Source organism: Capra hircus, chromosome 4 (assembly GCF_001704415.2).
Source record: "Capra hircus breed San Clemente chromosome 4, ASM170441v1, whole genome shotgun sequence".
Taxonomy (NCBI): Eukaryota; Metazoa; Chordata; class Mammalia; order Artiodactyla; family Bovidae; genus Capra; species Capra hircus.
In genome coordinates this window covers 33451786-33464728 of record NC_030811.1, presented here as the reverse complement: position 1 = coordinate 33464728, position 12943 = coordinate 33451786, and the positions used below count along the sequence as shown (strand labels likewise).

The window sequence follows — 12943 nt, the reverse complement described above, 5'->3', positions numbered from 1 at the left end:
GATTGTTGCAGCTGTTCAGTCTCTAAGTTGTATATGACTCTTGGCGACCCCAAGGACTGCAGCATGCCAGGCCCCCCTGTCCCTCACCGTTTCCGGAGTTCACCCAAATTCAAATTCTGGAGCCCTGCTGAAGGCATTTTCTTAATGATTGCCTGTACAACACGAGGCAAGGGAAAACCTAAGGACAAGGTTTGTGGGATCCCTTATTTTAGCAGGTGCTCTTTGGACTGGTCTATGCCTCCGCCCAGTGCTTCCCGCCTGGTAAGTCTAGTCCGTCTGCGGGTGAGCAGTGGCATGCTCCCCTCTTGCCCAGTTGCCCAGGTGGTTGTCATTGGAAATTAGAAAGAGGAAAGGCCTTTTTTTTTCTCCCATCTCTGCCTTTCTACATGTTATTCCAGCCTCCCCTTTCTCTGCAAAACCTGTGTGCAAAGTTCGCCACATTCTCTAACATTCAGTCCAACCCATTAGCAGTTTACAGTTATTTTAATTTCTAGAGCTTTTAGTTAAACCTGTATAGGCAGGAACTTAAGAGGAGAAAACATCTACTTTTTCAAGTATGCAGTGAATTCTGCCTCCACTAAGTGCCCCCACCCCATTGCTGCCCCATAAAGGGTAAATAATAATCCTCTTTCCTTCTCTTTGTTTCTTTCTATCCTTTTATAACTAGTTTCTTCAATTAGCCATTGCAATTGAGAAACTTTCCTCCCCTCTAAGAAACTTCTTCTTTGTAAGTACTCCTACCGATATGTCCCAGACATTTTAAGGGCTGAAATAAATGATGCCAGTTTGGCGTCCTGCTTTGGCCTCCTAGCCGGGGAGTGCCAGCTTGGGGAGGGCCACACAGCTAGTGGACTCCTTGTTAACCAGAATGGATGGTGGCAGTTCCTCTTTGCCTTGAATTGTTTTTCTGTAAAATGGGACTAAATCAAAGCCCACTTTATTGTTGGGAGGCTTTGAGATTGAAAAGAGATTTCAAAATAAAACTACTTTGCATATGAAAAGCTATCCATCACCTTGTTAAAAAGTTAAGCTATAAACTTTTCCCAAATGTTTTTCAGACAACTATATTTTAAAACAACTGTCCTGCTCAATGATTTGCTTTCTGGTTATAGACATGGAAATGCTAAAATGCACTTGAAGAATCCTACTTGCTAAATTATTTTTTCACAACCTTGAGGACTTTCCTTATCCTTGGGGGCCTGCTCTCCCACATCCAGCCTTGAGTTCCCCAGAGGACAATTTCTTCTGTAGATGTGAGAATTAACCTTTCACAAAAGCTTTTCAAAAATCCCAATTTGATTAAGGCAGATTTCATCTCTTTAGAAGCTGCTATGCATTTCTAAAATTAATCAAATTTCTGATAGATTGTCCTAATTATATGAAAGAACACATCTAGCAATCACCCAATGTAACGAAACTGCACAGTTTGAATAAATGACTATAAGTAAGCTTCTTCAATATAGCAACTTGGATGTATGTTTAAAAAATTATTACCCAGTTCTGGGTTTGTATGTGGGGGCTGGGGAGGGATGCTTAACAAAAGCCCTCCCCTGATACAATTTGCTGCTACCCTGGCATTTCTCTGTTTCACTTTTTGACTTTTTGAAATCGAGTCCTATTGAGTTCTGACCTTTTACTAATATAACCCCTTTTAATGAATTTTTTTTCTACCTCCCTACCAAAATCTCCTTCCAAAGTTACAATTAGCTTTGCTTCCTTGGCATTTTAAGAAAATACCCTTAACAACAAACTTCAGCATTTAAAGTTTTCTTTTTGGCAATCACACCCAAGAGAGGTGTTACCAGTTGGATGTCAGAAAGGAGGTGGTGTTAAAAGGCAAACCAAGGACTTCCCTAGTGGTCCAATGGTTAGGAAATCTGCCTTGCAACAATGCAGGGGTTCCATTCCCTGGTGGGAGAAATAAGATCCTACAGGCCAGGGAGCAACTAAGCCCACATGCCTCAGCTACTGAGCCCAGGTGCTATAACTGGAGAATCCGTGGATGACAACTATGACCCGGTGCAGCTGAATAGATAAATAAATAATTATTTTAACAAAAGAGTGAAAAAAGGCAAACTGGAATTGACAAAGTAGAAAAAGAACTTGACACACCACTTTCAGTTTTTGCAAAGGTGCATACAGTGTGGAGGCTCCATAAAGGAGCCTGTGCCAGGGCCCAGGAAGGAGTGTCTACTCTGCCCGATGGTGCTTGAGTTTGAAATCAATTCCACTTCCTCCCGGACCAGAGAACCGCTGATCCAAGGGATGGACAACACAAAAGGAGATTTCAGACAAATCTAGAATATGATTATTGGCTGATTTAGTTTTTAATCGCACTGCAAATAAGTACACAAATAAAGCTAACTTTAATATAAAATGCAAAGTAGGGGAGATAAAAGTCACCGTAGCATTCCAGAGTGGGAAGCTGTGGGTGGGGCCATAAAATCGTGTTCCCTATGTCTGTAACTCAGAAAGCTGCAAGCAGGATATCTTAAAGGACTGAGGGGGCTCAGGAACATCCCTCCAGTATATATATAAGCAGCTCTAGTCCCGGCACAAAACTGGGCTTGGAATCTTTCTCTTTGGGGAGTGATCGGTTTCTACCTCCTCAAGGCCACCGCGTGCCTGGCCCCGGCATCACCGCGGGCTCGCGGCTCCCCCACCACGGACATCCTGGTCTGTGACCCTGGGCGCGCCCTCGCCCCACGCAGGGTCTCCACGCTATTGGCGTTTTTCCAACAGCCTACAAGAGCTGTCAGTTCAACGCTCCGGGCAAGACTCCGTGCTGGCGGTTATCCTCAACGCTGCCCTTTATACTTGGCTGCCAAGGCTGAGGTCACGAAGGCCGAGGTTGGGGCGGCCTTTGACCTCCTCTGCCTCTCGGTGCCGCTTCGCATTTTCCAAGCGCTTTCCGTGCAAGCATTTCTGGGCTGACTCAGGACGTCATTCTAGCTTCCTTAAACTTTGGAAAACACTAATGAACAGCAATTTGTCCTTGCAAGTCTCTTGAACTCAACCTACTGGGCACAGGCCGAGGCCTGGGATTCTTCGCTTGTGGTTTGACACCCCCAGATCGGAACCGTACAGTTCGGAGGCCTTGGCTAACAATATACCCATGTGGACCCCAAGACACGTCTCCAGCGGCCTCCCCTCCCAACAGCAAGGCTGAGGAATGCTGGTGCTCTTTGGAGACAATCGAGTTGACCCACCCTGTCTCCTCCCCTTCCACCAGGCTGGCCATATAAATAACCCTGGAACTGGACAGTTCTAGCCAGTCCACGGACATGCCAGGGACAGGGCTAAAGGTCCGCCGAGATGACTGTGATCTAGAAGGACCCTGAGCCAACCCGGAGGAACTGGATTGTGGGAGAGTGGTCGTGTATATTGGCAGAGGCTGACCTCCTACAATTTCTTCTGAATCCACCCCTACATTCAGAAATAGTTAACAGGGGACTTTCCTGGCAGTCCGTCTGTTGAGACTCTGCACTTTCACTGCAGTGGGACGGGGTTCAATCCCCCGTCAGGGAAATAAGATCCCACATGCCCCGTGGTATGGCCAAAAAAGAAATAAATTTAAAAAAAAAAAACCAATGGCCACAACTGCTTACACGTCTCTAACTCTCACAATCACCTTCTTTACAGAGAGTTTAAGTAACTTGCCTAAGGACAAGATCTCGGACGAGGGGACAACGTGTAGCTGTTGGGATTCAAACCCAGGTTTTTCTAGCTTTACGACTAAGGTCCGTCTAGTCAAGGCTATGGTTTTTCCTGTGGTCATATATGGATGTGAGAGGTCGACTGTGAAGAAGGCTGAGGGCCGAAGAATTGATGCTTTTGAACTGTGGTGTTGGAGAAGACTCTTGAGAGTCCCTTGGACTGCAAGGAGATCCAACCAGTCCATTCTGAAGGAGATCAACCCTGGGATTTCTTTGGAAGGAATGATGCTAAAGCTGAAACTCCAGTACTTTGGCCACCTCATGAGAAGAGTTGACTCATTGGAAAAGACTCTGATGCTGGGAGGGATTGGGGGCAGGAGGAGAAGGGGATGACAGAGGATGAGATGGCTGGATGGCATCACTGACTCGATGGACATGAGTCTGAGTGAACTCCGTGAGATGGTGATGAACAAGGAGGCCTGGCTGCTGTGATTCATGGGGTCGCAAAGAGTCAGACACGACTGAGTGAACTGAACTGAACTGAAAGCTGTGTCACGTGCATTCGCTTCTGGGTAGTTCTTTACACCGGGATCTTTTTCACCTGGGGGAAACACGTCGCATTGTTCCCTAGCTTCCTTTCTCTAGGTACATACTCACACTCTGCACTCCGATAGAGGCTGTGGTTGACCGTCCTTGTGACTTCTGGAGAACCCAGTTCTCAGAGCTTTGCGTTCCCTGAAAGCGTCTTACTTCAGCCTTACAGAGATGAAGGCAGGTGCGCCCCGAAGCATCTTCCAGCCCAAACCTGGGCGCGGGTGGGGGTGGGGTCCCAGTTTGGAATTGGGGCACTTCGGAGCTGTCCCTGCTGCTGGGGTCTACCCCGCTCCTCTTTGCGTCTGCCAGGCCCCTAGGCTTGACTTGCAGCGAAATACCGGGTCCAAGTGAGCCGTCGGCCTTTCCGAAAGCTTCTTGCCGGTCCAGAGAGTCGTACTTGAAGGGAAAAGGCGACCCCCGCCCACGGCGTCTCCCTGCACAGCACCGGGGAAGGGGCGACGTGAGGACTCAGCCCCACCCTTCCGAACCCCCACACACTAGACCTCGGAGCTCCGGGCTGAGCCCGCGGCGGTGGGATGGGTGGAGGGTCGTCGGCCGGGCGGGGGATGCGGGGAAGGGCGAGCGCAGAGGCTCCGGGGCCGACTGACTACGCGATCTGCCGGAGAGCCGCCGCTCTGCTAGCGGCAAGTGAACAGCTCTCGGGAACATCGATCTATCACCTCCCTTTAGGGATCCAGACCGGGAAATTTCCATCTTCTGTGTCGGGAGGAAGAAATAAAAGCGATCGAGCTCTTGCTCTAATTTCTTCCATCGGGCCTTTTACCAAAGGCGTGGCGGAAGGGTCTCCGGGAGGCCGGGTGCGCCCGGTGTCCCGGGCCTGGGGTCTCCGCGGGCCTTCGCGGGGTGCCTGCGGGCGTGCCCCTCTCCCGGCAGAGGGAAGGGGTTTCAGGGTCCAGGAGTGGCGATGGCTGAGTGGCCGCTTTCCCACTAAGGGCACCTTCCTGGAGCTCAGGGACCCCCTCACCCGCAGTCGCCGCGGGGCCAGACCGGCTGTGCCCCTGGGGGCGCGGCGGGAGCCCAGAGTCGCTTTGCCCGCGCGCTTATTGCAAAAGTAGCAGGAAATCCTTTCTCCAGAGCGAGGGACAATGAACAAGAACTAAAGGGAATTCAAGTGGAAAAATCCGTGAATACAAGGACGACCCACAGCTGGAGCTGCGAGGTTTCCATTAAGCTCTGTGTGGTTCTTTCCCTTTCCGGGAAAAAGGCATTATTATTATTTTTCTCCAACAAGTGCTTAGAGAAACTTTCCCTGTAGATGTGTTATTTAACAAACCCATTCCGGCTTGATATTAGACTGTATTATTTATTTATTTTCTCCTGTAACAGTCACCAAACTATCCAAAGAAGGTCCCCCCTCCCCGCCCCCCGCCCTTTCTCAAGACGTTTAGGAAGGTAGATTCCTTTTAAGTTAAAGATTATTTTCATTTCAAAAATTGTGCTACATTTGTTAGATTTTCAATTAAGTTCTTAATTTAAAAAAAAAACAACACTTGGCTTCCTTTTAATAGACAGATGCTTTGGCATTCACCTTCACAGTTACACACACCAATGAACAATAATATATTAAGTTATTTCAAGCAATTTGCAGTTATATTGAAGAGCATTTCTGGGCAAAAACCCAAAAATAACTTTTCATTCTTTTTCAGGGTAACTTTATAAATTTCTTTCCAAACACCTTCCTGTGGCTCAAAGGTGAGTCCACACAGTCCTCATAAAACCATAAAACCGTGAGCATCTCCACTACCTGCCTTTGACTGTTGTCCTCTCTGTGCAAGCCAGTGGAGACTGGAGTTGGGGAGGAAACTTTCAGAAATCTCCTGGGTGTACAAGGGAAGAATACCCAAATTGGAGAGAAGCTACAAGAGGCTGACCAGCAAAGAAGGCTAGTGACCAGCAAAGAAGGCGACATAGGTCAGGTCAGCAGTGAGACCCTCCTGGTCCCAACTAATTTCTTTCCCCTACAACACATGCTTTCCCCTTTATTTCTGAATTCTATCAGCTAGATAGTCCCTTGAATATATATATGGCTAAGAGAGTGGGGTCATCAATTATTCATTTTAGGACAAAATGTACCAATTACTCTTAGATATGCTATGTCAAGGATTTGCCTGGTAGCTCAGTGGTAAAGAACCTGTCTGCCAATGCCAGAGACTTGGGTTTTATCCCTGGGTCGGGAAGATCCCCTGGAGAAGGAAATGGCAACCCACTCCAGTATTCTTGCCTGGGAAATCCCCTGGACAGAGGAACCTGGTGGGCTGCAGTCCACGGGGTCACAAGGAGTTGGACAAGGCTTAGCAACTGTGTGTGCTTAGTCACGTTCGACTCCTTGCAACCCTTAGGACTGTAACCCGTCGGGGATGTTCCCCACCCAGGGATCGAATCCCCGTCTTTTGCTTCGCAGGTAGATTGTTTACCAGACTTAGCAACTAAACAACAAACAAGCTGTGTCAAAGAAACAGGCATTTGACATAAAGGAAAAGAAGTGTGAGTAATTTCCAAGTAGAGAGCAATTTGAGCTGTGCAGAGCTACCCTGGGGAGGGTACCACTGGGAATTTGAGGGTAGCATGACTGGACAGTCAAGGACTTGAAAAAAGGATAGTATTGGTGTGATGGCAGACAAGAAAGGAAAGGACAGTATTCCAAGACCGACTGCCTGTCAACACAGAGTGGGTCTCTAATCCAGGAAAGGGGAAGAAATTCCCTGTCCTGTTATTCTTGTAGTATAGGGTCTCCTACCCCTAGGACCCAGCACTGAACAAATACAATATTTTACAGTATTTTAACTGTGGCCTAGTCTAGGTCAGGCACGAGAATAAATGTGGAGAGCCAAGAAGTTGTTTTACTTCTAATGCTTCAGAAATTATGTTTACACAAGTTCAGGAGTACCTTCACTTATTCTGCATTAACTTACTTCATTTAAAAATTATTTATGGGGACTTCCCTGGTTAAGACACTGTGCTTTCCACTGCAAGGGATGTAGGTTTGATCCCTGGTTGGGGAACTAAGATCCCACGTGGATACCATGCAGCCCAAATAAATAAATAACAATTAAGAAAAATTTAGAAATTACTTATGAATGAATGCTGACATATTTTTGAAAAAAAAATTCAAAGATAAATAGTAATTCAAAATTATAGCCAGAAAATCTTTTGGAGGAAGAAAAAAATGTTAATTAAATGTCAATTGCTAGTTAACATTATTTGCATTTCTAGTATTACTCATTATTAACACTAACTGATAATGTTAACTAGTAGTACATAATATATGAGTATGCAGTCAACATTATCTTTGCTATGGAAATGTGCTGTCATAGTAGCTAATTCTTTGGCGCCCCACTCCAGTACTCTTGCCTGGAAAATCCCATGGATGGAGGAGCCTTGTAGGCTGCAGTCCGTGGGGTCGCTAAGAGTCAGATACAACTGAGCGACTTCACTTTCACTTTTCACTTTCATGCATTAGAGAAGGAGATGGCAACCCACTCCAGTGTTGTTGCCTGGAGAATCCCAGGGACGGGGGAGCCTGGTGGACTGCTGTCTGTGGGGTCGCACAGAGTCAGACACGACTGAAGTGACTTAGCAGCAGTGCCTACTAGGTGGAAAGGAGTGTTAATATCTCATACTCATTTGATTATAAATAAACAAAATAAAAACACAGAGCCAAACTCTTGAGATGTTTGTAATACTGCTAACATTTTTTTTACTGCATTTAATCTATATAACCCTAATAAATACAGAGGTGGTTAGGACCAAGCAGACTTCTATTGCCTGCAAGCTGTTATGCTGAGAAGTAGAACATAGCATGTTGAAGGCAGCACATTTATTACCCACACTCTGAGATTTTTTTTATACTTGAAAGAAGACATATTCAGAATGGAACAAGACACAAGCCCATTGGATAATCTAGTCTATATTTAGGTTTGGTGATCTTTTAAGCCCAGACCAATTTGGAGTGCTAAGAACCAAGGTTACACATCACAACGGTAAATTAACTAGGACACAAACCTTGCACATAAATGATAAACTGTCAAGTACACACCGTTTTAACAAGGGTACGTATGATGGGACTGGCACAGTGATTAGAAGTGGCTTATTCTCACAATGTTGTATCATGAGAAATACGTATCTCACTTCACAACACAGGACATGACTTTGATGTTATTACAGAAAACAAAAGTCAAATCTTCTTCAAAAAAAAGATTCGTGTTCCAATCACAGAGCCAGCCAAAGGTCATCATTTTAGATCAAGCTACACACAAAAAAAGGCTGTTTTTTTAAAAAAATACTTGCATTTTCTCCTTTAACTCTCATTCCACATTAACTTTTTAAATGTAGCGTGAAATACAAGCATTTATATTTGGTCCAAACAATCAATGTAATTACAAGAACAGGTACAAAATAAAGTCAAGGTCCTCCTTCCTTCTGCAGAGCTGCGTGTCATCAGCCTTCTTCTTCTTCATCACTGTCTTTCATTGTGATGCCCTGAAGTCCTCCTCCTTCTGAAACAGAAGCTGTAGCCTCCTCTACTGTTAAACGTCTGTGTAGGGTGTCATAGGTCTTACTGTTCAGGGTGCCTTCCAGCACACCCTGCAGTCGGAAGTCCCTGTAGGTTTTCTGGATGAAGAAGAGAGAAACTGCTTAGATCCCTTACAGATTATATGTATGGACGTATATGTGTGCATGTGTGCTAAGTTGCTTGAGTTGTGTCTGACTCTCTGCAACCCAATGGACTGTAGCCTGTCAGGCTCCCCTATCCATGGGATTCTCCAGGTAAGAATACTGGAGTGGGTTGCCATGTCCTCCTCCAGGGCTCTTCCTGACTCAGGGATTGAACCTGCGTCTCTTATGTCTCTTGCATCAGCAGATGGGTTCTTTACCACTAGTGCCACCTGGGAAGCTCCTATGGATGTATATGTGTATGTCTAAATGTATACATACTCAGTTGGCATTTCAAAAATGACCTGGTGCAGTGCACTAATGGATTCGGATTGTAGCTGCCCATGCTAGTCATCCCGTAGGTGTCGTTCCAGGGAGGAAATGAAATGAGAGACTTCTGATAGTGCTATTCAAACTAGAATCACTCTGAGTAGATCAAAATGTTGTGACTGTCAGATGACAAACGAGATTTTTTTTAACCAAAATATTGCTAACTGCACAGCATTTACTATTTGAATAACCTGTAACAAAAGTAAAATGATAAATACTTTTGTACATTTTCAATGTGAAGGAATTCTTAGTTTTTCAACTGAGGATTCAAAAATATATTTTATAAACTGCATTAGGTTTTGGGGTGTGTGTGGAGGGAAGAGGATTAATCCTAAATACTAAAATAAGTCTGCATTTTTAGCATTTGTGAATTATAAAGTTTATTTATATGTATACTGGGTAAAAATCTGTGAGCACCTAAATGTCCCTAGGAATTTTGCCCTTCTGAAGTTGCCTTGGAATGTGAAGTGCTAAATTCCAGCATTAAGCTTCCATTGGTGGGCTAATGAAAGGCATATTTACAGTTTTGTGAAACAGTAAATTATTTGGTGTGTTGTGTGTCTGAAATAGAACAAATACCATTTTATTGTTTATACAGTGCTTCTTAACAACAGAAATAACTACACAACTCTGATTTCTGTGGCTCTTAAGATATGTAAACTATAGAATTTTCCTCATTTTACTTTTCCCCTTAAGTGAGACTGTCTTCACACGTGACTTTTTTATGACTAAACAAGGCTGGCATTTTATTATTGATTTTTAAAATTGTAGTTAGTTGAATGGGGGATCAAAATATAAATAAAGAGAGCTTATTCTATAGAAACATTTCCAAGGCCATTAAAATGCTAAATATCTTTAAAGTTTTTTTTTTTTTTCCTGTCCTATGTTAGATTTAGAATAATAAACAGCCAGGTTTCAATGGATTGTCCCAGAGTATCCGTACATATCCATGTGCCAGTTTTTTGTTCTAAATGATTGCTAAAAGTCACTTCTTTGGAGGTTGCACTTAGTAGAAGAAAAAAGTCAAAGAAGAAGGAATGATGTACTTTCCGGCCCCATGTAACAACTCCAACAGCTGAAACATTATGGGATGCCTGATTTCACTCAACACAATTAAAAGGAAAATATAATATTCAGACAGTTGAGCTGAAGGTGCTCATTCACTTGAGGGCGGAAGTGCTGATGGATGGCATCTTAAGCCCCTGGATACACACCTGGTCTATGAACAGACTTCTGGGAAGGAGCAGAACCATTACAAGGTAGTGGGGTCATTGGTATTTTCACATTTTATCTTCTTGTCATCTAGGATTTGATTTATGCCCTATGGTATCATTCACATTTCAGAAGTGATATTCTCTTGTCATAAATAAAATGCATATTTGAAAAGTCTACCACGTGTCCAAAAAATAACCTGAACTGTGAGGGACACGGACTGTATCTGAGGTCAGCATCTCAACAGCAAGAAGAGTTTGGTGCCTTTGTTTTCCTTAGATGACCAAAACGATTCTAATTTGATTTTAATATTTTATATTAAGACACATAAAACATACCATCCTCACTGTCTTTTTCTAAACCATTCTATGCCACTAGGGAAGCCCTCTAAACCCTTAAACCTTATTATTACTATGGTGATGTTTCACACCGAAACTTATGTAATTTACTCCAGAACCCACAAAGTAACTGTTAGACCAATTTTGTCTAGAAAATCTGGTAACTAGTTTGCATGGTATTGCTACATAAGAGATTTGTGTTCAAGCCTTTAACAGTCTAACAGGTTAAAAATATATCAAGCATACAAAATATTCATCTACAGATAAAACATCTGAAATAAAGTATTATTGTTCCACTGGCAATTATATACTGAGTTTGTGAGCCCTACTTTCTTATTTTATTGGAATAGCTTTCTTTATATTCACTCTAATTATCAGTAAGTTGGCTGGGAGAGAGCTGTAGTGTGGATTTGCCATATTAAAGGCTTTGTAGTTTGTATAAAATTGGACTCTGCTTCCTTCTTATTAGGAAGTGATAAGCCATTCGGGGAACTGCAGGGCAGGAACCCTTGCAATCTCTCTTTTTTTAGAATTCATAAAATGTTATTGACACGTAGAGATCCTCTGTGGCTGCCAAGAAGGTCTGCTTGGCTCTTACTTAAGACAAGTGCCTGCCGCGGGGTGCTGCTCACTTGTCTTTTCTCCTGGTAAAAGAGGCAGCTCATTTATGTTAACTGCTTCAAAATGTCAAATGGCCTCTAGGGAGAACAGCAATCCATCAGCCATTTTATTTGAGGATTCTATTTTACCCTTCCCCAAATAAATCATTCTGATGTTACAACTTTGTTAATTTCTTAGTCCTACATCTTCTGTGAAAATTTTATTGCAATTTGTATCTTCTTAGTGAGCAACACGAATGAACCAATGACTGTCTAGGTGTCTTTGTGGGGCAGAGTTGGTTATCATACACATTTTGATGGCATCCGGGTCTCCATGGGCACAGAAGAATGACAGTGCTTGCAAGGACCAGGATTCTAGAGTCCAGTAGCTGGGCTCCTGAGTAGAATGCACTACTCTGCTGTAACAGGCAGGTCCAGTCTATGTGATGTGGATGGAAGGACAGCCTACTCAGAGCCTGCACAACTCTATATACATGTGCTGTTTAACAACAGCTGTGTAAATTCACTGGAAAATGAACATTATAACTGTATAGGCTCCAAAGAGTGATGAATCTATGTATGAAATTGGCTAGTGTCTGCTTATATTCAAAGTAGAAAAAAAAAATTAGAACACTAAATTAATTCATCCTAATTTTCATTGTAAAAATAACCACTTTTAATTATTAAATAAAACACTAGGACTTGATTAAATGCATCAGCCCAAGAAAGTATTGACTGAGTTTAGGGGCCTGCTTGTGAAAAATAAAACCTGGAAAGTCAAACATATATACATGAAATTTAATTTCATATTTATCAGTCTTGATTGCTGGTAGCCATAATGAACACTACATTAAAATAAGATTAAAAACAAGATGGATTGACTTAGAATAAAACAGAAATGTCACCCTGTAATTAACAAAATTATTAATCATTTTTCCTGCTAACTATGTGAATGACTAGTGAACATTAGAAAAGGAACGACTGAAAGAAAAAATGATGGGTTAATAAAACATGCAGATTCTTATTCTAAAAACAAGAGCTTACCAACCTATCAACTAATATCAGTCACCTGAGTTCGTAATTTCTGACATTCTGAATACAGCAGATATTCGCTTGAAAATATGGCTGATCTTAAGGGATATTAGCTGATCCTAAGCTAATCCTAGTATTAGTCACATTATTGACTGCAGTCTTAACATGTACATATATTTAGAACATAAACACAGATAATTCTGATTATCTTTTATGAAAAACAAACTTCATTTGAAAGCTCTCCAAGTCACGTTTCTAGAAGCAAGGAAGAAATCATAGAGGAGCTAAAGCAAATATGAACATATCGTGGTGTGTTTTCAGTTTTTTTTGTAAAATAAATAACACCTGGTAAAAAGTGTTCTAAATCAAAGGTAGTTTGTTGATTGAAATGGAATGTGTTTAGTGTATAAAAGTTACTGGATGGCTATAATTTTACTTGCTGTTTATGACTAATCATGATTGCTATCACTGTGACATCATAGGTCTGGTTCTGTTTGAGCAGATTTGC

General features: G+C 42.8%; 1 protein-coding gene across 19 annotated transcripts in view; it reads right to left on the bottom strand.

Moving 5' to 3' along the window:
* The window catches only part of CADPS2 (calcium dependent secretion activator 2), a 569431-nt gene continuing 564424 nt past the window's right edge, over positions 7937-12943 (bottom strand). For 18 of the 19 annotated variants that reach the window (XM_018046978.1, XM_013963420.2, XM_013963421.2 and 15 more), the window contains one exon: positions 7943-8882. In XM_018046978.1, the coding sequence (XP_017902467.1) occupies positions 8709-8882 (174 nt within the window). In that variant the 3' untranslated portion in view covers positions 7943-8708. Of the gene's footprint in view, positions 8883-12943 lie in introns of all 19 variants that reach the window. The other variant, XM_013963430.2, reaches the window with a different exon arrangement.